General features: G+C 53.1%; 1 protein-coding gene and 1 long non-coding RNA gene across 7 annotated transcripts; one reads left to right on the top strand and one right to left on the bottom strand.

Annotated features, from left to right (window-relative positions):
• Window positions 1-4,755, bottom strand: LOC141425846 (uncharacterized). The gene is made up of 3 exons (XR_012451003.1): window positions 4,263-4,755; window positions 3,502-3,639; window positions 1-138 (listed from the first exon to the last, which is right to left on the bottom strand). It is a non-coding gene; the product is annotated as an uncharacterized lncRNA (long non-coding RNA).
• Window positions 4,756-5,454: 699 nt separating this feature from the next.
• On the top strand, window positions 5,455-22,832 carry Sun2 (Sad1 and UNC84 domain containing 2). 6 transcript variants are annotated; one of them, XM_020173869.2, is made up of 18 exons: window positions 5,455-5,699; window positions 8,372-8,531; window positions 9,264-9,451; window positions 9,609-9,740; window positions 10,336-10,431; window positions 10,790-10,883; window positions 12,087-12,163; window positions 13,694-13,821; window positions 16,112-16,369; window positions 16,806-16,883; window positions 17,251-17,294; window positions 17,739-17,904; window positions 18,220-18,441; window positions 18,727-18,811; window positions 19,210-19,325; window positions 19,441-19,608; window positions 19,774-19,866; window positions 21,247-22,832. In XM_020173869.2, the coding sequence occupies exons 2-18, from the start codon at window positions 8,410-8,412 to the stop codon at window positions 21,358-21,360; spliced, it is 2,181 nt and encodes a 726-aa protein (XP_020029458.1). In that variant the 5' UTR covers window positions 5,455-5,699; window positions 8,372-8,409; the 3' UTR covers window positions 21,361-22,832. The 6 variants fall into 6 exon arrangements, with proteins under 6 accessions (XP_020029458.1, XP_020029451.1, XP_073940604.1 ...); XM_020173862.2 differs by lacking the exon at window positions 5,455-5,699 and adding an exon at window positions 6,189-6,308; XM_074084503.1 differs by lacking the exon at window positions 5,455-5,699 and adding an exon at window positions 6,295-6,428 and having other exon boundaries at window positions 12,093-12,163; window positions 18,730-18,811.
• The last annotated feature ends 1,856 nt before the right edge of the window (window positions 22,833-24,688 follow it).

Here is a 24,688-nt window from a genome sequence, read left to right as displayed (position 1 = left end):
TGTCTCCCTGCTCAGGAAGGAATGCTGGCACACCCCAACAAGACTGCTGCCACAGTCAGAATTATTGACGCCTCATGGGTTTTTCTCCCAGACCTTGGGGAACTTCCACGATGCCTCCTCCTCTGTCTCCACAGCCACCTGGCAGGAAAAGAAAGGGGGACAATTACTATCCCCATTCTGCAAGTGGAAAAGCTGAGACCGAGCGAAGCAGGTGCTGGAGCCAGGAGGAGGGTGGGAGGTGAGGGATGGAGGCTTTTATTGGGGGTGGAGGTTGTGCTGGGGTCTCCCACATTAGCTCAGCAATATGGTGGTGGTTCCAGTGACAGGACTAGGATGGGGCAAAGGGTGGCTCTGCAGGCTGTCTCCAGGCAGTGGCCCTGATCCATGTAGCAACTGCCACCAGCTGAGCTCCTTGCTGTCCCCTCTTGCCTGGCTACTCCTCTTGCCCTAAGTCACTTTCTCTAGCAGCTTCCCTGACTCCCAGATTTGGTTAGAAACTTCATGGCTGTTAGACTTTGTGCCAGAGCCCATAAATCTTTAAGGGACCATGGAAGTGTTTTAATTATTTTTTCATCTGAAGAAAAAAAAATGGACATAGTCCAGGCTGAATTATATCTGCCTTTATACTGACACAGTTGCAAATTATTGCTTCAAATATTTTTGAGGAGGGAGGGAATTTCAAATAGTTTTTAACCCATCAAAGTCACAGTGAGGCCCTGTGTTCATTTGACCCCCTTCTCCCCAGCCCATGACCCAGTCTTCCACTGCCAGAAGAGGCCTGCAATGAGCATTTGCTGAATAAACAGCTGCTTATAAAACCAGCACTTTAGTCAGGCCACACACTTACTAAGGTCTTAATAAGCTGACACATTAATAGCATCCCCATTGTGCAGATGAGGACATCAAAGCTGCAAAAAGTTGAGTAACTGGCCCTGGTGAATCAGGAATACCCGAGACCCAAGCCTGCTCTCTGACCCACTGGCCCACAGATGTCCCCATGAGAGGCAGAGCAGCCCGTGGGTGTATCAAGAGGCATGGGAGAGGTGACCTCCCATAGACACAAGGCAAGTTCTGGTGTCTGCCCTGAGTTCTGACCCATGGAGCCATGACCCCCAGACCTGTCCTGCCTTCTTTCTAGCACTTGGCCTTTCTGGGTGGTTTCTCCATGTGGCAAAGCTGAGCCAGGTCGCAGCTGGGGTGGTGCTGGTGGCGAGTGTGAACCATAGGTCATACTTACTGAGTGCCAGGCAGCAGCCTTATGGAATTCTCATGTCCTCTGGCATTGTGACAAGTTCTCTTCCCATCCCAGAGCATGGTGTAAGGGCACTGGGACAGAGGACTGTGCAGAAGTGGGAGCAATGGCTAGAGCCACTGCTCTGCCTGGGGACGTGGGCTGGGAAAAGAGATGTGGGAGGCTGTCCCTGAATGGCTGGCAGGATTTTATCAGGCAGAGAAACGGGAAAAGGAGATGCCAGTCCATGGCCCAGCCTGAGCAAGGCCTTGGCAGTGGGAAAGGTCACGGGCAAGGTTTCGGGATTACATTCAGGCCCACAAGGGGTCTTCATCTGAAGCCATCTGGAGGTCACACCAGAGAATTGGGTGATTGAAGATTAGGAAGGTGCACATTTTTTGAGCATTTATTCAGAACTAGGTACTATAACAGTGTAGGGGGACAGAGATGACTAAGACACAGTCATCCAGAATAGTCTGAGACAATCTCAGCATGCCTAGGAGCGTCCATCTTGGTCAGGGACCCATGTTCTGTCCCTGGAACATAGGCTGACTCATTGTAACCTGAATCTCATCCCTCCTTGATCCAAACTTCACCCGTAAAACGAGTTTAACTGCGCGGGCCTCTGCGGACAGGCTCTTTGAGCCGTTGGGATGAAAGAGATTGAAAATGCCCCCAGCCTTGTCGAAGGACTGGGTGGCATGGAGTAGCAAGCCCACATCACAGGCTGGAGGAGGCAGAGAAACAGCCCCAGGAGCTGGGAGCCCCAAGCTTCTTTGGGGTCTCCCCCCATAATTGCCAAACATGTTCCTGGAGCCAGGAAACCTGACATGAAAGTCCCCATCCCTGCCAGATCTGCCTGTAATGGTTAATGATAGACGCCAACACCCTGTTGCTGACTGATGCTGACAGTGTGGGGGAAGTAGAGTGGCCTTGGTTGCAGGGAGGTGACTGGAGGCTCTTATAAGCTTACTGAGTACCTGCTGCTGGTCATGGGGAAGGCAGAGAGGTACGCAGCTTATTTTGCCACCATATGGGGTGTAACAAGGGAGGCCCCAGTTTCTAGAAGTACAGAGAAGCCACCTGACCTTGATTATGGGTCTAATACAGACCAGGGGCCTCTTCTCTCCTCCCCCAAAGATTATCGGGTGTGCGGGTGGGCAGTACTTGGTGGTCTTCCATGTTCCATTGTTACTGTTCAAGGTCACAGAGCCAATTGCTGTGGCAGATAGGACAATTATTATTTGCATTTTATGGAAAGGGAAAATGGTTCAGAGAGGTTAAGTGACTTTCCCAGGGTCACAGAACAAGCAAGCACTGCACCTGGTGCAGGCCAGTATTTCTTGTCCTTGCATGCTTTCATCAGCCTGCACTGGAGTGGGACTCCCTTCGCTGATGCAGACAAGAAGCAAGCTGGAGCTCAGGAGATTTGGGTGGGCCCTGGGCAGGCAGGTGCTGGGGAGAGAGCTATCTGTGGCTCATCTTCCTGATAGGTCTCCAGTGCAGGCCGATTTCTCCATCAAGGGCATCTTAAAATTTCTTATGGATCAGGAGAAACACTAAGTATAATAATAATGATTATTTAATAATGAATTGAGCCTAGATTACAGTCCTCTTTCTCAACATGATTGCAAAATATAACTTTAAATTATTTATTTATAATAATATAAATCCTCATGTTAGCTTCACATATGCCCTATGGAGCCCTAAATATTTTTATATAAAGAAGAGGCTACCAAGGCAAAAGTGTCAAGTGAGGAAGAAAGTGATAACATGGCTCTGCTCTGACAGCCTGAGCTGTCAGCCCCTGAGATCCTGTTCTACTTGGGACAACCCCCCCCCCACTGTTTATGGAACGATGACAGAAGAAGTAGGGAGTCAGCATGGACCTGACAGTGGAAGAGCAAACAGGACAGTGGGCAGAGTCTGTCTGATGATGGGCAGCAGAACAGAGAAGGCCGGGAAGGAAAGAGATGCTGTGAACAGAGGAGAGGCAAGGCAGGAGCCCTGGAAGACAGCTCTGCATGTCATCTCAGAGGTCTGGCATGGGTTATCATATGGATGGTCAGGAGAGAAGGGTCCAAGCACAATCACGAGAGCCTGGAAGGCCAAGGCCCAGAATTTTCTAAGGGATTTTTAGTAGTTTCTTGTGGCTGCTAAACTTGGTGACTTAAAACAATAGAAATACATTCTCTCACAGTTCTGGTGACCAGAAATCTGTCATCAGAATCACTGGATCATATTCAAGGTGTCAACAGGACTGTACTCACTCAACAGGCTTTAAAGAAGAATCCATTCCTTGTCTCTTCCACCTCCTGTGACTGTCAACATTCTTTGGCTTGCAGCCGCATCACTGGATCTCTGCCTCTGTGGTCACACAGCTCTCTCCTCTCTTTCTCTGCATCTCTCTGAAAAGGATGCTTGTGATTATATTGAGGGCTTGCCCTGATAATTCAGGATAATCTCACTTCAAATCTTTAATCACATTTGAAAAGCCTTTCCATTTAGGTAATAACCACAGATCCCAGGATTACCACCTAATACCTGTGGGGACCAATATTCTGCCTATACATCCCATAGAGGCGGCACAGTTTAAGAAGGGCCTCCCTGCAGCCAGCCTGTGGGCATGAGCCTTGCCTGCACAACCCAAGACAGCATGGGAAGGGAGCTGTCTTCTAGGACCCCTGGAGAAGAGTGGGCAGTTTCTGCAGTGAAAGGGGGTGGGATATGGAGACTCCACTGGACGGGGCTAGGACAGAATTGGGGAGCACATTGAGAATCAGGAATTGAGAAGCCCCTCCCCTTCTTGGATGTACCTCTAATCTGACTTCAGTTCTCCGTGGGCTCTTCAGTTCAGCAGAGCTCACTCTGGTCCTCAGAGAGCTCTGAGTCTAAGCCCAGGAGGAATTACTGGTCAGCATGGTTATCCTAACATACTGCAGGGGAGGTGACACTTCCTTTTCCAGGTGGGACAATGGAGGTCAGAAAGAGGTTGTTTGTGTCTAGAGGTGGAACCAACTCAGTCCCCTACCCCAGCATTTCCTGTCCCCGCTTCTGCGATTTTGTTTTCTTGTCCTGTTTCTTTTTGTTATGTTGAAAATGAAGTAACATGGGCTGAAGGTGTGGCTCAAGCAGTAGGTTTAGAGTGCCTACCTAGCAAGTCCAAGGCCCTGAATTCAAATCCTAGAACTGAAGAAAGAAAGAGAGAAAGTGAAGTAGTGAAGTAATGGCACTTGGTCTCATCTTCACTTGTTAGAACTTGCACAGGAAGTGTCTTGGCCCCAATTGTACTTGCAGCAGTACAGTTGGTGGGTGGAGGCCAAGGGACAAGACAGTTTTGCTCAGTCAGTAGCAAGCATTCATTCAGGGGAGAGTAAGGCAGGAGTACAGGAAGCCAGCCCTGTCTTCTCTTGGTACCAACTGTTGACCACATCTTCCTTAAAACAGAAAAACCGCTGCGAAACTCAGGGGCTCTGCAGGATGGGGAGCCTCGGGTCATGCCGGGAATCCTAAATTCGACCCTAAAAGGAGGTCAACAACAACGTGGGACTTGGATGTGAAGAGAATCTTCTAATTTCAATTTTGCTCCTTTCTGTGTGGCCCAAGGCAAGAAATGAAAAACCTCTAGGAACCTGTTTCCTTGTCTTTAAAATGGGTGCAGAAAACACGGCTAGGACAATTACGCAAGTGCCTGGCATTTACCGAGGGCCTGCCAACCGCGCCTACCGGCTACCAGTCAGGGCGGACCCTGTGCCAGGATCTTCAACCCCCACTTTTCCCTTAGGCCATCATGGGCGAGACACTGCCCCCCATCACCTAAGCCTTTAGGCCCTGGCACCCCGGCCTTGATGAGTCAGCTCGCGAGGCCCTGGGGCCGGGCGCGCGTGGGGTGAGGCGCACGAGGGCGCGCCCTGAGCGGTCCCAGGTGTTTGGGCCACCAGATCGCGACTTCCGTGCGCAGAGGCCCGGGCGGGCCCGGACCCCAGTGCCGGCTCACGTCACCTCCCTCCGCCCGAGGGTCGCACCAGCCCCGCGCCTCCCACGCGCGAACTCAGAAGCAAGGCGTTCCAGGCCCGCGGCCCACGCAGAGGGCGGGGCGAGCCGGAGCCTTTGTGTTCAAACCGGCCAATGGGAGGTGGCGGTGGGCGGGGACGGCCGGCAGAGCCTGGCCAATGGGATTAGGTCTGTCAGCGTTGACTGACAGGCGCACACATACACACTCGGCCACGCGCGCGCCGCCCGGCCCCACTCGCGCAGCGCGGGCCTCTGTCGGCTGCATTGTCCGCTTGCCAGCCCCGCGTCGCCCAGCTTTTCTGCTTCCCGCGCGCCGGACCCCCGGGCCCGGCCGCCACCTTGGTCCTGCGCGGGGCGCCGCCCGCGGAATCCCTAACGCGGGAAGGGGGCGCGCCCGGGCAGCGCGACAGGCCTCGGACGTCCCGGGCCACGCACGGAGCAGCAGCGGGAGCAGGTAAAGAAAGTGGAGGGCCAGCCTCTGAGCGGCCCCGGGCCCGGCCTGACCCCCGGGTCACCGTCGGGCCGCTCCAGCCAGGGCCGAGCTGCCAGGCCTGCTGCTTCTTCTCCGGGCCAAGCTGGGCCAGGCTCCAGCCCCGGCCGGGCGCACACCCCTGGGCCGGCCGGGCTGGGCCAGCGCCGGGCTCAGGCCAGCGCCTTGACTCATCTTCCCCGCGGCCCCCGCCCCCAGGGCCGGCCGCCCCACTGGTCAGCCGAGAGGGCGGTGTCTGCAGACGGGACTTCCCCGGGCAGCCTCCTGGGAGGAGCGGAGCAGAACCCAGCTGCCCCATACCGGCCCAGGGCAGTGCCAGACTGAACAGCGGGTTCCAGGGTCTGGCAGTTCCCTGCCTGTGTCGCCGCCTGTCAGAACTCTGGAACTAGGAGGAAGGTCCATTTTGCTCAGTTCCACAACACAACAAAACAACAAAACAAAAGCCGGGGGTGGGGGGGGGCGGGGGGACGGGATGTGACTTAGAGTCAAGGGGCCCGGAAGACACAAGATGCACCTTCAGCTAGGGGGAGAGTGAGCTTCAAAGCCTTTGCAGGTCCCACAAGGAAATGGAATGTGAGTATGCCCAGGGAGTGAAAACGTCACGTGCAAGATGCCCACGATCTAGCTTAAGTCTCAAGATTGGACGGATACTGCCGTTTACGTTTGTGATGGGGGCAGAACTGAGAAAAGAAGGTAGTTGAACTCATAAGTGGGGCAGGATGTTTTACTTGAGGGTGTCTTATCCGATTGTGAAGGGTGGGAGTGTCTATATTGATTTGCAAAAGATTGAAGCTCCTTGCCTCTTGTTTGGGAGATAGAGCCTTGACCTTTTCCATCTTATGAAATACAGAGGCTGCAGGAGAGACCAAGATAAAGACACAGGTCCCAGAACTCTGGGAAGTTTAGGTTCTTGCCAACAGCAGCGTGGGTACTGTCTAAACATGTTGCATTGTCTCTGCCCCTGGGTGAAGGCTGTATCTGCCTGCTTCCGCAGAGCATGGGTTAAGAGGAGGAGTCCTGTGGGCATCTGGAGCTGTCAGATGGGGGAGGCAGTTGTGGGGTGGAACTACCTTATAAGGAGTGGAAGACAGCCCAGGCCCCAGGCCAACTTCCTGCTTTGGCTACTACCAGTTGGTCCATTTACCAACACCAACTAAAGCCAAGGAGGGATACCAGATGGGCATCCCACCTGGGAAGATGCCAGTTAGCCCAGACAGGAGACTGCTTGTTTTTCAAAAGATGCTCTAGCTGGATGAACCTGACCTTCTGGTTTCTGAAGTCAGGGTTGGGGAGTGTTGATGTATGCCCACCACATGGCCCAGAGGCAATTTCATATCAAGCAGGAATTACAGAAGCGATAAAAAGTTACAAGTACTAGGAACTCTTGAGGGGGTTTACCATGTAATTTATTTTGTAATCCCAGCTGGTTAAAGTGCTACATTGCGACTCCTCACTTCAGTAATCTGAGATTTGGAATTTAGGTTTCCAGAGCTGAAAGGTTTGTTAATCTTTCTTATGTGGTGAAACCCTGCATCTGGCCAGGTCTTTTCACTTTGTCCTCTTTGTCCCCATTATCAATTTCTGCCCCACGTGGATGGCAATCAGCCTGTAGACTGGGACTAACTGTAATGCTATACCTCCCTGCATGGTTAATTTGTTAACAAATACTGTTGTGTAACTACACAGTTAGTAGTCTTGTTCTGAGCGTATATGGCTCCCTAAAAGACTGGTTGGGGCAAAACACGTTCCTGAAACAACTTGCAAACTTTTTGGTGGAGTAGAAAGACCTGGTCCCTGCCACCTGTCAAGCCTGAACTCAGATCTTGGCTCTGTCGCCTACTGGCTGGGTTACAGTGGGCAAGTGACCCATCATCTGAGTGTTCCAGGTTGCTCCCTTGTAGATGGGAGTGTTGATAACCACTTTTCTTGTCAGGATCGCTAATGGGGCATGTAAGGAGTTGGGGAATTGGTAGGGATTTACCAAATTATCTTGTCATCACTGTGACACCTAGATGTGGCAGCACAACACATCGCTGAGGGGGGCTACTAAATACAGGCATTGTCACAATGTAGATGGGGTTACTGGGGAAAGAGTTTCTGGAATTCAGATATGACTGGGGCCCTGGGTCAGTGAGTATGGCTAAGAGGAAGGAAAGGAATCCATGCTTTCTCTATGGGAACAGCGAGTGTGAACTAGACACAGCTCTAGGGAGAGGGCAGCAGGATAGGAGGGCATACCAGGCCATGGTGATCAAAGGCATTGTTTAACACCTCTCGGGTGCCTGTCATGTGTTGGATTCTTTGGATCCTCACTACAAGCCAATGGTTGAGGAAGGCCCAATTTTGGCTCGCTTGGAGCTCACTGTCAAGAAAGATAAAGAAAAGTAATCTGAAAACCTTGTGGAAAGCACCATGAAAGAGGCTCCATGATTGCTAAGTGAGCCCTGGGCAGGGCTTGGACAGTAGCTGGGTGTGCAGCGCAGGGAGATGCTTGACAAATGCCCCATAGTACCTGCATCTCAGGCTGCTTTTGCGGGATGTATACAGAGCTGTTCTCCATGGCCGGGACGGCATCTCTGTCTCTTCTCCTCCAGGGAGGGGCCCTAAGCCTCACGTGTTGTTCTTTTTCTCCTAAGACTCTCTTCAGAGAAAGGGGTCTCCATCCCATCTCATTATGTCAAGACGAAGCCAGCGCCTCACGCGCTACTCACAGGGTGACGATGATGGCAGCAGCAGCAGTGGAGGGAGCTCCGTGACAGGCAGCCAGAGCACACTGTTCAAAGACAGTCCACTCAGGTAGGAGTGTAGAGTGCCACCTCCCTTCCACTGCGCAGCCCCACAGAGCACTTTGTAGGCAGAGACCAGATGTCCATGTTTGGTCAGAGGAGTCCTACCTGTCTTCACACTGGAGGATGCCAGTATCCAGAGTGCCCCATCTTCTCTCCACTGTGACCTGGGGCTGCTACCCTTGGGTTTAGAGAACAGGAAGTGGGGAGAGGCATATGCAAAGCCGGAAACTCTAAAGCTGCAAGCTGGGCTCACAGCAACCCCTCCCTTCCTACTGTGGATGGGTGTGGTGGCTTGGTCCTTCCCAGACCTATGCCTCGTGTCTCACCTCCTGCAGGACTTCAGCAGCTGGCTGCCCCCCAGGGCAGCAGCGGCCTTGTGTCCTGCCCTTTTGCAGACATGACAGGCTTTGGCTGGCTCTAGGAGGCCAGATCATTTTGTCTAGGTTTTCAGTGTAGAAGTTACTAATCTGTTAGGAAGCATGAGAAACTGTGACTTTGAAGTTAGAGACCTGTATTGAGCCTGGCTCCATCCCTAACTGATGAGCTTGCCTATTTCTGGTGAGATTCAGCAATACCAGGAGCAAAGTACCTGCACTGGTAGGTGGTCAGGAGATGGAGTTGATTTGTTGCTTAGCAACAAGGCCAACCCACTCCAAAGGAGGTTGCCATGACTGTGACTTCTTGCTGCCCCCAGCTGTGGACTCACCTCCCTACCTCTCCTTTCATGACTCTCCCATAGGACCTTGAAGAGGAAATCCAGCAACATGAAGCGCCTGTCTCCAGCGCCACAGCTGGGCCCCTCTGATGCCCACACCTCCTACTACAGCGAGTCCATGGTCCGGGAGTCCTATGTAGGCAGCCCCCGGGCAGCAGCCCTTGCTAGGAGTGCCCTTCTTGATGACCACCTGCGCAGTGAGCCCTATTGGAGTGAGTCCCAAACCTCCTTCCTGGGGCTTTGCCTCCTCTGAACTCCTTCTCCTTAGTGTCCCCAAGCCGCCCACCCCCAACATGTTCCTCTGATTGCCCTTCTGCCTGAGGCCCAATGCTGCTGAGGCTCAGGAGAGTCCCTGTTCTTTCCTGCCAGGTGAGGACCTGCATGTAAGGAGGAGGAGAGGCACAGGTGGCACGGAGAGCAGCAAGGTCAACGGGTTGGCGGAGAAGAAGGAGGACTTCCTCGGCTCCTCCTCGGGCTACTCTTCTGAGGATGACTTCGTGGGTAGGTGCTGCCTCCCTGTGTGAACTGATTCTGGGCCTGCTGGGAGCCATGGGCAGCCTGGGCAGGAAGCAGCCCAACCATGAGAGGGCTTGGCATGCAGCAGGCACTTCACAGTGTTGTTGGGTGTCCCTCCTGTGCCCAAACCTCCCTGAACCTGGCCTATGTGTCCCTCAACACAGGGCTGTGGCTGCTGTGCCCTGGCTTGTCTGCCCTACTCCCCCTAGTCTGTGAGTGTTCCAAGGCCTGCACCACTGTGATTTGCTTGTTTCAGCAGATCACAGGGAGCACTGCACATAGTAGGTGCTCTGTAATTTTTGTTAGATGCACAAATGGTCCCCTCATCTGGTTCTGACGACAGTTTGAGGGGTCATTAAGAGAAGGATGCAGAAGAGATGCGCTGTTTAGAAATGAGATGTCAGAGACCTCCCATCTCATCCCTCTACCAACATTTGCTGGCTTTCGTGGGCAGGCCAGTGCAGTGCTCATGGGTGTGAAGGAGAACCATGTGCAGCCTCAGCTCCCAATAGCAGTTAGGCTCTGCATCCCAAGGCGCTAACAGCGAGGACATGCTGAGCTGGTTTCCTCTCCCCTGCAGGTTACCCGAATATGGACCAGCATAGCTCAGGGTCACGGTTACGGAGTGCTGTCTCTGGCGCAGGCTCCTTTGTCTGGATGCTGGTCACTTTCCCAGGTGGGTGCTGGGTTGCACATGCTCAGTTACTTCTCTCTACAGCAGTGACTTCTTACCTAACTCTGAAGTTGGGCACCCAGCCTACAGAGACGGTAGAATCATCGGGAAGGCTCATTCTGGAATAAATACCGGGTGCCAAGAGTGGTGGGAACACCCTGGCTGGGGGAGAATCTGGGCAGCTGCAGAGCAGGACTGAGGGTCTGGGCAGACTAGACAGGTGGGATTGGAACTGGGCCACTGTAGGATGGAACAGAGGCACCATGGCAGGTGGGTGTTGCATGGGCTAGGAAGGACCACAGATGGACAGAGAGTGACACACCAAATATGTCAAGTCTTATGCTTGATGGCTGCTTTTCAGGCCGGCTCTTTGGACTTCTCTACTGGTGGATAGGCACCACCTGGTACCGCCTGACAACAGCCGCCTCCCTCCTAGATGTCTTTGTTTTAACCAGGTGAGTGACAATGTTTAAGAAAGCCCTGGAGCTGGGTGCCGGGTGACTCACGTCTGTAATACTAGCTATGTGGGAGGCTGACATTGGGAGGATCGCGGTTCGAGGCCAGCCTGGGCACATAGTTCATGAGTCCCCCACCTCCACAATAACCAGAGCAAAAAATGGACCGGAGGTGTGGTTCAAGACATGGAATGCCTGCTTTAAAAGTATGATGGCCTGAGCCCTGAGTTCAAACTCCAGCCCCACCAAAAAAAAAAAAAAAAAAAAGAACAGAAAGCCCTGGGACTGAAGGGACAATAAAGCATCTAAACCCACATGTGGTCATTTCCCCAGTCTGCAGTGAGCAGACTTCGGGGGGAAGTGGACCCCCAGAGCCCATCCCTGCCTGCCATAGTGGGGGCTGCAGGAGGGAGAAAACTCAGGCAGGTTTTGTTCCTAATCAATAGCCCTTCCAGAAAGATTCTGAAATACAAGTTCTGGACACTTCCTACTAAGCATCACCCAGCCTGGTCACTGCTGAGTGTCATAGAACTGGTGACTTTGCTCCCAGTGGTTGAGCCCTGAGGTGCTAGCCAGAGGCACAGTTCCCAGAAAGTCCATCTTTCCTCTTGGGCCTGGGATGGTCTAGACCTTAGAGGTTTCCCTCTTATGTTCAGAAGTCACTAAAACACACTGCCTGGGAATGCTGTGGGTTTGTCCCCCAAGTTCCCAAACCAGAGGACCAAGATTTGGGGACCTTGCCCCTTAGGCAGAGGAAAGAAACTGAACTGGAATTCAGTGCCTCTCTGGTCATAGTCCAGGTCAGGGTGGGCAGCCAGTGATACTGAGAAGAGGTGCAAGGACCAGTTCATGTCACCAAAAACAGTCCTTGTCCTAAAAGAAAGTATTGTTTGTGTAGGGAGTTACATTTTTTTCCTATATTTTCTTGCTTAAAGAATCTCTATAAAAATGTTTAGGTTTTTCAAAGACCACACTGTTTATTGTTAATTACATCAACAAAACTCAGAGTCAAGTCTCCATCCTTCTAAGACCTAGAGGTAAAGCTCTGGCATCCAGTATGACCCTGATCCCGTGAGCAGCTCAAGGGAGCCCCCTTCACTCTAGTTTAGGACTCAGGGAAAGGTCTTGAGGGGATCAGTGCAAGCGGGGCATGGAGGACCAGAGCCCTCCTCCTCACATCTGCTTCCTGTCTGCCCTCATGAGGTCCAGGCGCTTCTCCTCCTTGAAGACATTCCTCTGGTTCCTCTTGCTGCTGTTGTTCCTGACGGGCCTGACCTATGGTGAGCCTGGGGTGGGTGAGGAGTGGGAAGTGCCAAGGGTAGAGACAGATGTGGCAGACAGACTTTGGGCTAGCTATCCAGTAAACCAGGCAGAACCCTAGGCCGACCCTTTCCACTTTTGGGTGATGCTCAGCTCAGGGGTAAAGAGGAGAAACTCCATCTGCTGATCATGCCCTGAGCTGGCAGCCACACTGTAGTGCAGGGCACCTCTGGACTGCTTGGGCAGGAACGCACCCTGGGACAGCCTTGGTGTGTTGGGTAACAACCCACCTCAGTTGGGTAACAAGCAGGAACTCGGATGCTATTATTAGTAGCAGTCATTTTTCCCTCCATTCCAAATGAGGACATAGTCGTGTGAGTGGACTGTTTTCACAAGATCAAGTTTAGCTGTCTTTAGGCAAAAACAATGCAGTAGAAGAGCAGTCACTCACCAGCTGCTCTGTGTTGCTCCAGTCTGTCACCGACTGTCTTGTCATGCTGATGTTCTGTCTTCCACTTCCCTTTCTTCAACTTCACCCTAGTCTCCTGGTTTCTATATGAGTACCTATATGGCCCTAGGGGCCCCTTGAATGATGGTACCAATTTATAATTAAAGGCCGTGCTTTAACTTAAAGAGAGCTGGTTTTTAGGCTTAGTGTCTGTTCGATTTGCACTTTCTTTTATTAGTACTAGGGTACCACGTTTTTCCAAATACTGTTTTCCTTTTTGTTTCCTGTTACGAGAACAGCTTGTTCTTACCCAGTGGAAACTGGGCATCACCCTTAAAATAATAATGATCCTTTATAATCTCAGAGCATTCTGTCCAGAAGCCCTTCCACAGGGTATCGCCATTTAACCTGAGCATCACCACTGTCTCATGGGGCTGTAGAGCCAGCATCAAGTCATGTGGAGGAGGAGGTGGAGGGACGTGCATGAGGGCATGTCCACTTCGGGCTTCGGGCCCGTGCCGGGTGTTTCCCCTTCCCTTGCTGTGACTGAGCAGCAAGCATGGCCTTTTCAGGTTCTCTCTTCCTCCCTCTCTGCATGTCTGTCTGTATCTCTCTCTCTCTCTTTCTCTGTCTCTCTCACACACACACACACACATCCCCCTCAGAAGCAAACACACGACACACGTCTCCCACAGCAAGATGCAAGTGTCTCTGCATAGCTGCAGCTTTGTGCTCTGGTTTGGGGAACATCAGCACCCATCTTAGATTAGGTGCTGCATTCTTTTGGGGGCTGCTCAGCCCTGACAGCCTGTGCAGCCATTAGGAAGCTTCTAAACACACACACAGGATACCACCCCAGAAAGTGGACAGACACTGGTTATTTGAAAAGCTCGTAGGTGATGGTGCTGTAAGGCCAGCTAAGAGCCATCAGGGCCCTGGTGTCCACCCTGCAGCCATTTCCCTGAGTTTCATTATTTACAGGAGAGATGAAGGGGCCCTGCAGAATATGTGAGAATGTCTGAGGTCAGGTTGAAGGGGCTCATAAGAGTGACACAGGCCATGGTGATGGAGGGGATAATAAGCAGCCACTCCCTGTGCCCAGGTGCTTGGTATTTCTACCCCTATGGGCTGCAGACATTCCACCCTGCTGTGGTGTCCTGGTGGGCAGCAAAGGACGGCAGACGGCAGCCTGAAGTTTGGGAATCCAGAGACGCGTCTCCACACTTCCAGGTCAGTATTGAGGGTGGCGGGTAGACCCTCCCGTGCCTGACTGCACACAATGTCCCTGCCTTACCCCCTGCCACAAAGCTGAGATGCTGTTCTAGCTACGGTACTTCTCTTCCTGGTCTTTGGGGTGTGGGTGTTGGGGGTGACCTGCCCTTAACTATGATTCAAAACTATGTCCAAAAGTTATTTGCCTCCTAAGGAGCACAGAAAATAGGAGGAAAAGGAACTGCCAAACTTTTGTCTGTATTTTTCCTTTTCCATGCAATTTCACCAGTATTGTCTGTGTGCCTTCTGTGCATGAGGTGATGTCCTACTCGACCACTCAGCACTAAACTGGGCAGAGACTTCTCCAGCGTTTGCTTAGCTCATGATTACACACACAGCTAGGTCTAAGGGGTCCTGGCCATCTTGGGACTGGCTGGCCTAGGTCCTTGCAGGGACAGCTGGCCTTCATGTGCACTTTGGTCACCCAACAGGCTAGCTGGGACTTGCTCCCATAGTATCTGGGCAGGGTTCCAAGGGAGAGGAAGTAGGCCAGACGGGCTGGGACCTGGATTCAGGCATGCTAGCCATGAAGCAAAACTCATAGACAGGAGGGTGGACAAGGCAGGGAAGCCTCTCAAGGGGAGAGCTGAAGGGTCCTGCTGACACAGAGAGGGAGGGATGGGGACCAGTTTATAACCTTCTAAAGAGGGGTCAGGTTCTGATGGAGTGGCTCAAGTGGTAGAGAACCTGTTTAGCAAGTGTGAGGCCCTGAGTTCAAACCCCGGTACCACCAAAAATAAATAAATAAATAAATAAATAAAAGTTAAAGATGAGTCAGGCCTGGCTATGCCCTGCAGTCTTGCAGTCAGCCGAGGTGACAAGTAGACCCAACCAGAATGTGTTTTGACTGCAGACCACTTAAGACCCCATGTGCCCTAGAGTTATTTGAACTTGGCCTGCCCCCCGGCTTGCACCCAGTACTGTTTTTAATCATGTTTGCAGACATTACTTTGCTGAGCACGGTCTTGTTATATTTCATAACATAATGACATCTGTCATCTGCAATGTCCTTTTGTAATCATTGGCAACCTTGAATGCAATTTGGTTTGTTAAATGAATTCAGCTTCGGACCACCTTTTCTGTAAAAAGGGGAAGCAAAGCTGAACACATCTTTGCCTTTGCTTACATTTGCATAAAGACACCAATAAAAAGAGCAGGCTGGTTTGGAGAGGCTGGGGTCACATGAGGGCAGTGGCTGGGCAGGGCAGGGGTTAGGAGCAAGACTACCTTGCTTGCTTTCTGACTCATGCAAATGCACTGCCTATTTAAAAACCAGTTTCTAAAACCCAGGACCTCTGTCCCTTAGCTAATAAAACATATTTATTAGCATATATGAACTATACAAGGGGTTTCACTGTGACATTTCCATATATATCTGGGCTGATCTCGAACTGTGATCCTCCCAAGTAGTGACACCAGGCTTGAACCCAGGGCCTACACCTTGAGCCACTCCGCCAGCTTTTTTTTTTTTTTGTGGCGGGTTTTTTCGAGATAGGGTCTTGTGAACTCTTTTGCCCGGGTTGGCTTCAAACCACAATCCTCCTGATCTCTGCCTCCTGAGTAGCTAGGATCACAGGTGTGAGCCACCAGCACCCAGCTCCTTTTGCCCTTTAATTGATACTTGACAGACTGTTTTATAATTTCTCTTGGCAAAGATTTTGTTGTTCAGTCAACAAAGGCCATCAAAATTCATATATTATCAGATGCCACTCTCAGGCCCGAATAACTGTTATTCTACCTTCCTCATGGGACATCCGGTTAAAGAGGAAAAATAAAGTGCTTTCAAAGCTCTCTCTTTTTTTTTTTTAATCCTGGTTATCTATGAAAGGAGTGAAAGCTGTTTTGAGAGCCAACAGCTGTGACCCCCCCACCCCAGCTCTCTACGCCTGTGCACCTACCTGTCCATGGGGAGGGGGTGCTGCAGCCCAGCCATTCATCCAGTGCTGAGGCTGTCTCCTTTTCTTGGCCTGTCCCTGTGCTCAGACCCTTTCCTCTAACTACCTTTATTTCTCCTTTGGGATTTGACTCCTACAGCCTGTCCTGGGGACCCTCCTGGGCACCCCATGCCTCCCTACCTCCAAGTGTCCACCCAGCTCAGAGCACTTGCTTCTCACTGACACATGCTGCAGCCATCATGGTCCCCGCTGGACTGAGTCAGGGTGTTCCTGCTATTCTCTTCCCTTTCTCTGCTGCTGTGGCGGGCTCTCCTGGGTCCCTAACTCCTGCCCGTCTCCCTCTGCCCCGCCAGGCCGAGCAGCGCATCCTATCCCAAGTGCACACCCTGGAGCGCCGCCTAGAAGCTCTTGCTGCTGAGTTTTCCTCTAACTGGCAGAAGGAGGCCATCCGACTGGAACGCCTGGAGCTGCGGCAGGGGGCTGCTGGCCAGGGAGGTGGCGGTGGTGGCCTGAGCCACGAGGACACCCTGGCACTCCTGGAAGGGCTAGTGAGCCGCCGCGAGGCTGCCCTGAAGGAGGACTTCCGCAGGGACAGTGCTGCCCGCATCCAGGTGGGGGAGTGGAGCTGCCTTGGGGTAGGAGCTGGGTCTCCCATGTGGGTGACACACTGTGGGAACTCTTGACAGGAGTCTTGTGAGGGCTGAGGCCCTGCAGGGCATGAGGGAGGCAGCAGTGTGTGTCATTTAGGGTCAGACAGCTCTGCCACTTGGCAGTTACTCTAAGCCTTAGTTCCCCTCTTTAAAATAGACTGTCCTGACTTGGCCTTGTCCCCCTCCCCCCAAATTGTGAGATGTGTGATACGGAGGTGTGCCACAGAGATCAGGTGGGACTCCTGTGTGTTTCAGAGAAGCACTGTGGCATGGGGCCAAGAGTTAATGCCTGGGAACCAGAGCCCTGGTTTGAATCTCACTTAGCCCTCCTCCTAGAGGCAAGTGCCCTCCCAAAGTGCAAATGTCAAATGTCCAGTCTCCTCCTCCTGTCTGGCAGGAAGAACTGGCCACCTTGCGGGCAGAATATCACCAAGACTCAGAAGACCTCTTCAAGAAGATTGTCCAGGCCTCCCAGGTTGGTGGCTGGGCACTCCAGCCTGAGCTGGTATCCTGACTCTGGGGCTGAGACACCTAAGCCCTTTGGTCCTTCCGGGGGGACGCTGAGTGGGAGGATGTGCCGTCTCTGCCTCCTGGTGTGCTGAACTTGCACCATTTGGTTGCTCCATAAGAACCCCCAGAAGCGTGCAGGGCAGGGACAGATCACAGGCGTGCGTGGGGACCAGGTACACGTAGGAGTGAGACAAATGTGGGATGGGACTCTCAGAAGGACTTTGGTCAGTTTGGGCTGGGAGACCCTGAGAGAGAGTAAGTCCTCCTTTGGAGACTAAGTTCTCTGAGCTTGGATTTTTTTTTTTGCCTTTGTCCTTTCTTCCTGCTCCCAGGAGTCAGAAGCTCGCATCCAGCAGCTGAAGTCAGAGTGGCAAAGGTAAAGCTCGCTATCTCGCAAGCTCCCACCCAGGCAGAGTCCTCCAGTGGGGAGGGGTGGCTGAGTCCTGGCTGAGAGTGGGAACACAGCCCGCCTTTGTTTGCAGGGGCTGCTGGTGGCAGGAGGTGCTACCGTAGGATGGGGGCTTGTGAGCTGGTCTTTTGAGTGTGCCTGGTGCAGGAGGCCTCCTTGCAGCCCACACATTCATGCTTGTGGAGCTGGGAGAGGCTGCGGCACAGCAAATTACAGACTTTGGGCTTGGAGGGATCAGATCAGAAAGCTTGGGGGGACAGACAAGCCAGTTCCCAACTCCTGGGCTGGATAGCCACTCCAAGAGTAGCTAAGCCCCTCCTCTCACAGTGGTGGCACATGGGGCCAACCAGGGATCCTCTTTCTTCCTCAATATGGTTTACTCCCTCCCTACTCTTCTCTCTCTGGGACTAGGATGACCCAGGAGGCCTTCTGGGAGAACTCTGTGAAGGAGCTGGGGCGGCTGGAGGCCCAGCTGGCCAGCCTGCGGCAGGAGCTGGCAGCCCTGACCCAGAAGCAGAGCTCAGTGGCAGATGAAATGGGGCTAATACCGCAGAAGATCCAGGCTGTGCGGGCTGATGTGAGTGGGAACCACCTAAGGCCTTGCCAAGCACCCTTTCTTCCAGGACCTTCCACCCTGGGGCTGTGCAGCAGGAGCCTCTGTCACTCCCTAGATACCTGCAGAGCCGACTGGCACAGGGTGGGCTCTGTAGCAGGAGTGCTTCCTGTTTCTGGTCGATGCTCAGGGAGATAGTTTATAACCTCTCTTCCCTGGGTCTCCCTCTCTCTCTCAGCCCTGTTCCCAACTGAGTGCCACCTCACCTGGTCCCATCATGCCATAACAGCCACTGCTATTCCCGCCAGCCTCCCAGACTAGAACCATTTCTGTCCCTAGGTGGAATCCCAGTTCCCCACCTGGATCAGTCAGTTCCTTCTCCAAGGGAGCAGCGCCCACCCTGGGCTCCTCCAGAGAGAGGAGATGCACACCCGGCTGCAGGAGCTGGAGACCAAGATCCTCGCCCATGTGGCAGAGATGCAGGGCAAGTCAGCCCGGGAGGCCGCAGCCTTCCTGGGACGGACACTGCAGAAAGAAGGTGTGGTCGGGGTGACAGAGGAGGTGAGGAGCAAGGTCCTCCCCACCCCAGAGATATTGCTTTCCTCCCTGGGACCTGTCGACCTGGACAGCTTCTCACATGTTCTAGGATATAAGTGACACATGGGAGGCTCTGCTGTGATCTCTGGGTCTGGCATGGGTGGTGGAGGTGTGCCATACCTTTCTGGGCACCAGCATGGTCCAGTCTAGCAGGATCAGTTGACAGGTGCCACCCACAGAAGAGGGGCACAGGGCAGACATGTCTGCCTCCCATTTTCATTATGACTATCTCCTGGGGCTGTGTTTTAGCAGGTGCACAGGATTGTCAAGCAGGCCCTGCAGCGCTACAGTGAGGACCGCATTGGGATGGTGGACTATGCTCTGGAGTCAGGAGGTGTGTGCATGCTGCCTTCTTTCCCTTGCCTTGTCATGGTCCCCACAATACTGGGGCCCTGGCCTCTGCCAGGAAGTTGTGGTGCTGAGCAGGAAGGGCTTGGGACCAGTACAAATCACCCAACCTAGACTTCCAGCCTAGGCAGGGCCAACTCAGGGAAGCCAGAAGGTGCTGGGTAGCACCAAGGTCAGAAGAGGCAGATATCTAACCAGACACTGCCCCATGTGTCTTGGTTAGGACTAGTTTCTGACATGGGCACCTGTCCTCTGTGCTCAGCAAGGAGATGGCAGTGGCAGTCCCCCCTCTGGTTGCCTCAGCCCTTGAGCCAGGGTCCCTGTGGCTAGCTGATTGTCTGGTCCTTCTCCCTGCGGGTGCCCACTCACCTTTTTCCCTGTCAGGAGCCAGTGTTATCAGTACCCGATGTTCCGAGACCTACGAGACCAAGACAGCCCTCCTCAGCCTCTTCGGCATCCCCTTGTGGTACCATTCCCAGTCACCCCGTGTCATTCTCCAGGTGGGCACCTAGTAAGGACCCGAGGGGGGCTCTGAGCATGTTGGGAATGGTCCCCCCGGGATCAGCCAGAGCTGGACTCTGGGCCCTGTACTGATATGCCCTCCCTCCCCTCCAGCCAGATGTGCATCCAGGTAACTGCTGGGCCTTCCAAGGGCCCCAGGGTTTCGCCGTGGTCCGCCTCTCTGCCCGTATCCACCCCACAGCCGTCACCTTAGAGCACGTGCCCAAGGCCTTGTCACCCAACAGCACCATCTCTAGTGCCCCCAAGGACTTTGCCATCTTTGTGAGTATCTGGCTGTGGGCTGGAGGAGCCTCCCAGTCCCAGTCTCAAGTTGTATTCTCTGGCTGGGAGGGACACAGTTGGAAGGGGTGGCGCCAGGGTGGGAGTTGGCACTTCAGTGAGAAGTTAGTGATCTTCCCTGTCTGTCCCTTGTGTGCTCTTCTGCAGGGGTTTGACGAAGATTTGCAGCAGGATGGAACACTTCTTGGCACATTCACCTATGACCAGGATGGGGAGCCCATTCAGACCTTCTACTTCCAGGTACAGACTTCTGTCATGCTTGCAGAGGCGGCCCCTTGCGCTCCCAGCTGGCAGCAGGGATCTCCCCGGCGCTCGCTCTGCCAGACTAGGGGTTCAGACATACACCCCATGACACAGGGTTCCTTCCAGAAGGGCAGTGTCAGGCACAGCTGAGCCAAGTTTTATGAAAGGGTTGGGGTGACCAGGATATGACTGTGAAAGGTATTTTAGACCAGCATTGCTGGGACAGGCCTCAGTGGAGGCTTCAGGCAGTGCCCCTGGCTTAACCTTGAGTGGGCACCAGATCTGGCAGGCCCCTATTAGAGAGCAGATTCCTTAGGACTGAGGGGATCTAGGGCTCTACTTTTGAACAGACAATAGGGATGAATGTGAGGCAAGGGAGGAGTGGGGGCACTGTGAGAGGTGGAAAGGGGACAGTAGCAGGAAGAGGCCCAGAAAGGCAAGAATTTCAGGTCTCAAAGCTGGGAGTTAGCATTGCTGCCTTGTGGGTGACAGTATTCATTAAAGGGTGGAAGGTGAGTGAAGGAGGTAGAGCCTGGAGCCAGGGTAGTCTGATGGTGGGGAGGCACACCAGAACTGAGAAGGTGGAGAGGGTGTTGGGAGTGAGACAGTTGAGAGGATCCTGGATGTTAGGTTGGAAGGAACAGGAGAAGGTGGTACAGGGGACAGCTGCAGTCTACCATGATGGGGGGCAGGAGATGGTGTTGACAGGAACTAATACAGAGTGGGAAGCAGGGTCACCCACCAGTTTGAAGGCTCTATGGGACAGTCTGGTGGTGCTGTCAGAGGAGTAGATATAGACAGTTGTCAGCTCCCAGGTGATGATGGAGTCATGGGAGGGGCTGGGGCTTCTGAGGCTATGTGTAGGCTGGGCCTAAGGAGAGGGTGCAGCAAAGGCAGGGAGAGGATGGCAGGAGGGTGCCATGCCTGAGGCCTCAACCAGGGTGAGATATGCTGCAAATGCTGCCTCAAATATTGTGGCCTTTAAGCATAGAGGACAGCCTGACTGGGCACTTGAGAAAAAAGAGAACCACATTAGCACATAGCAAGCCCTCCATGATGAGGATAATGATCATCCTGAATGCCTCCCAGCTTCAGACACACTGTGCTGGTCATCAGTACCAAGACCATTCACGTGCCCAAAGGCTGGGTCTAGTACAGGCTCACAGGCTGGTGGTCCAGCAGCAGCCCTGAGGTCCTTGGCCCTCTGGCTGGGAATGGTTCCTGGAGACAAGACAAGAACTTCTGAAACTCAGTTGCTTTCAGACCCTTAGGGAAGGAGAGGGAGCCACAGGGATGGCTGTTCCCTATCCACCTTTCTCTGTGGGTGAGGTCCTAAAAGACTGTGTGCGACACTCTTAACCCTTCTTCTCTACCCAGGCTCCTAAAATGGCCACGTACCAGGTAGTGGAGCTACGGATCCTGACCAACTGGGGCCACCCCGAGTACACCTGCATCTACCGCTTCAGAGTGCACGGGGAGCCTGCCCACTAGCTCTTCGACATCTCGTGCCTGTTGCCAGCCCTCTGGGAGGCTCACCCCTCCCAGCAGCCACTCCTGCTCCAGGAGTGGATGCATAGCACCCTGCCACTGCTCCCACATGCTTATTGGCATTCTGATTTCCAGGAGCAAAAAACGCTGGCCCCAGGGAGATGAGGAAGAATATACAGGCTTTCCCACATAGCCAGGCACCTCGAGGTGACCATTGGGCTCCAGCAGCCCCCTTCACCTTCCTCCTTGAGCTGGGTGCCACAGGGTGTATATATATGTAGCATACCATGGGGGACTGGGAGGCAGGGAAGTGAGGCCAACTGCCATCACCTGGGGTGGAGGGACTGGCTCCAAGGTGTTCCTGATGGGAGGGCAGCTGGATAAAGGAGGTGCCAAAGTTGTGGGTGGGCTGGGCCACCCCAGGAGAGGTGAGATGGGTGAGTTGTGCAACCCTCTGGGAGGAGGATGCTTAGCACCAGGCAACTGAGTCCATCCACAGGAGACATCTGGAGGCCCTCAAGGCAGGGGAAGGCCTAGGGAAGCTTAACCCACAGACCCTGAGGGACTCCTCTAGAAGTCCTGGGGAATAGTAGCTGTGGGGTTCTTTGTGCCTTGGAGGGGATGGGCTCCTACCAGTCTATAAGACACCCCGATGCTGGGGTGGACAATGCTTTCTCTCCTGATACCAAGGCAAGAGCCCATGATGCACCCCACTTCTGCTGGGGCCTGCCTATGCCCCAGAGCAAGCTTTATACTCTCTTCCAGGCTGTGGGGGGCCTCAGGCCTGCCTTTGGGGTCATTAGCCCCTAGAGGGAGCAGGGGACTTCAAGGCTCTCCTAGGTCATGCAGATGCTGATAGTGCTGTTCAGGGTACTGGGTAAGAAGAGGCTGTCTGTATACCACCCCCTCCAGTCAGGCCCTGATGGAGACGACACTCTCACTATCCCCTTGTCTCTCCGCTGTTGCTCAATTGTTTCCTTTCTGGCTCCTTCTCTATGGGACAGTGGCATGGGGGCTGGAAGGGAGGACGGCAGAAGTTATGCTGTGTAGGAAGGAGCAAGAGGGGGCTTTTAGGCCCTCAGGCCCTGCTGTATTATGTATATATTTTTCAAGTTTTTGGGTTTTTTTTTAATTGAGAAACTAAGGGCTTGACTCCTAGCTCCATTCTGTGGGGCACTGGGTGGTACTCAGTTCCTAGTTCCTGGCTGCCAAGAGGGGCTTGGTCCTGGCCTGCGGGAAGGACCAGGAGAAGCTGCTGGGCAGGCAGATGCCCTGTGTTAGCAGGGCTGGACCCACTTGGCTCCAGGGCTTGGGCTGGTTGAAGCATGGCACCCTGCACAGCCCTGCCCCTGTCAAAACCACCAGGACTTGTTTTGCGCTCTCCTGTCACAAATGCTGCACTGTTGGTTCTTAATGTTTTTATCTCCAGATTCTAATTTATGCCTATGCAAAAAATAAAGGATGCCCAGGATCAATGGAATGTGGTTTTTATCTGACTACTGCAGAAGGTGGCTGCTATTGCGGAAATAAGGAAATAAAATCTTAGTCAAACCAATCTCCCCAAAGACTTATTCCTGAAGTTTAGAAACCCAGGACTTTTGGTAAAAACCTCATGGTAATGTAGCTGGGACCAGAGACAAAGTCAATTCCAGTGTTTCTGAACTGGCAGAAGTGCAATGGCTTTACCTCTTATGGAGGAAAAGGCCTTTCCTGTCTTGGTGCTATGAGAGAGGTCAAACCAATCTCCCCAAAGACTTATTCCTGAAGTTTAGAAACCCAGGACTTTTGGTAAAAACCTCATGGTAATGTAGCTGGGACCAGAGACAAAGTCAATTCCAGTGTTTCTGAACTGGCAGAAGTGCAATGGCTTTACCTCTTATGGAGGAAAAGGCCTTTCCTGTCTTGGTGCTACTGAGAGAGGCAGAAAGTCACATACGTAAGGAGCTGCATCCCCTGACAAGCTGCACAGGACTGGCCCCCCAGCAGAACCCTGAAGCATCTTGTACTGGCCATAGCACCTTGCCCTGAGCTGATTCTCACCATGGTTAAGAAAATAAAGGCAGGAATGGTCAGGAGGAAGGGGTGTTGTGGACAACCAGAGCCAGGAGAGGGCACTGGATAGAGTGCAAGTCCAGCCTGGAGCTTCTGGGTTCTGAGTCCCAGGACAGAGCTGGGCCTGCACTTAGTTCACTTCCCATCCTTTCACCCAACACCTGCTCTGCATCTAGTGCCAGTTTTCAACAAAGGAAAACACCCCCGAGCAGGAACAGCCCCAGTAAAACATCCCTGAGCCTGCCACATGCCATCAAGGCTCAGTGCCTCTGCCCAGCTGCCCATATTCAAATCCTGTTGGCCCCTCAGGGTACAACCCTCATACCATCTCCCTGGCACCTCCCCAACCCTAACCAAATGCACTGTGGCACATGGTCACACAAATAAAGACCCGTCTGTGAGGTGGGGATTTGGCCACCTCCACCCCACCTATCCTAGGGCCTTATTCCTGGTAGAGATGCCACAAACACCTACCGCCTGTACAGAAAAGTCAGATCTTGTCATTTGAGACAGAAAGATTAGCAATGTTATTCTTTATCAACTAGAAATGGGTTGGGATTTTGTGCCAGATGAATTGTTGGGAGGGCTGAGACCTGCAGGGACCTTTATAATCCCTGTTAATGGCAGTAAAACACTGAATTCAGTCAGCTCCCTGCTGGTAGGTGTGGGCCTAGGGTGACTTGCCTCCTGTGTGTCTGTGAGCAGAGGCCAAGGTAGTGGCCAGAGTTCCTGAAAGAATGTTTTTGGCAACTACCACTGCTTATAAGGCTAAAGAGTTCAAATGCAATGAGGTTTCACCATGGCTAGGTCCTGTGGGGACAGAGTCGACAGCCTACTCCTGCCATGCCGCTGCCCTCTCATTATGAAGGTACAGTCTAAGCAAGCCAGAGTCAACAGAGTGGGCAGAAACAGCCAATAAAGGAACAGCAGGACTCAAAGGACAAGTCAGGTGGCTGGCAGGCAAAGCTGCAGGGTGAGGGCCAACATGGGAATGAGCATCTGCTGGCTACACCCCCTCTCTGAGCTGCAGCTTCCCCAACTAGAAAACCAGTGCTAGCAATGCCTACCCAGAGATAGGAGCTGTGAATGTCAGGCCACAAGTGAGTGAGCCCTCCTGGCAGTCCTCACCACACAGCAGATGTGGCCGTGCCATGTTCTCCTCTCTGGCCTGCCCAGGGCCTCACTTACACTCACTGAATTCATACAACTATGGCAGAGGAATCTGCCTATTGCTGTAAATGAGGTTCAAAGAAGGCTGGGAACTTGTCCTGTGTCACAC

This window comes from Castor canadensis, chromosome 8 (genome assembly GCF_047511655.1).
Source record: "Castor canadensis chromosome 8, mCasCan1.hap1v2, whole genome shotgun sequence".
Classification (NCBI taxonomy): Eukaryota; Metazoa; Chordata; class Mammalia; order Rodentia; family Castoridae; genus Castor; species Castor canadensis.
The sequence above is the reverse complement of the archived record's forward strand: the minus strand, read 5'-3'. Positions and strand labels throughout refer to the sequence as shown.

What these genes read in the sequence shown, in the direction of transcription:
- Sun2 (XM_020173834.2), top strand. Translation starts at nt 6,302, where the DNA reads ATGGAATGTGAGTATGCCCAGGGAGTGAAAACGTCACGTGCAAGATGC. An exon ending in GGCAGAACTGAGAAAAGAAG is followed by an intron (nt 6,429 to 8,371) that starts GTAGTTGAACTC and finishes TTTTCTCCTAAG; the next exon opens with ACTCTCTTCAGAGAAAGGGG. An exon ending in CCAAGGACTTTGCCATCTTT is followed by an intron (nt 19,609 to 19,773) that starts GTGAGTATCTGG and finishes GCTCTTCTGCAG; the next exon opens with GGGTTTGACGAAGATTTGCA.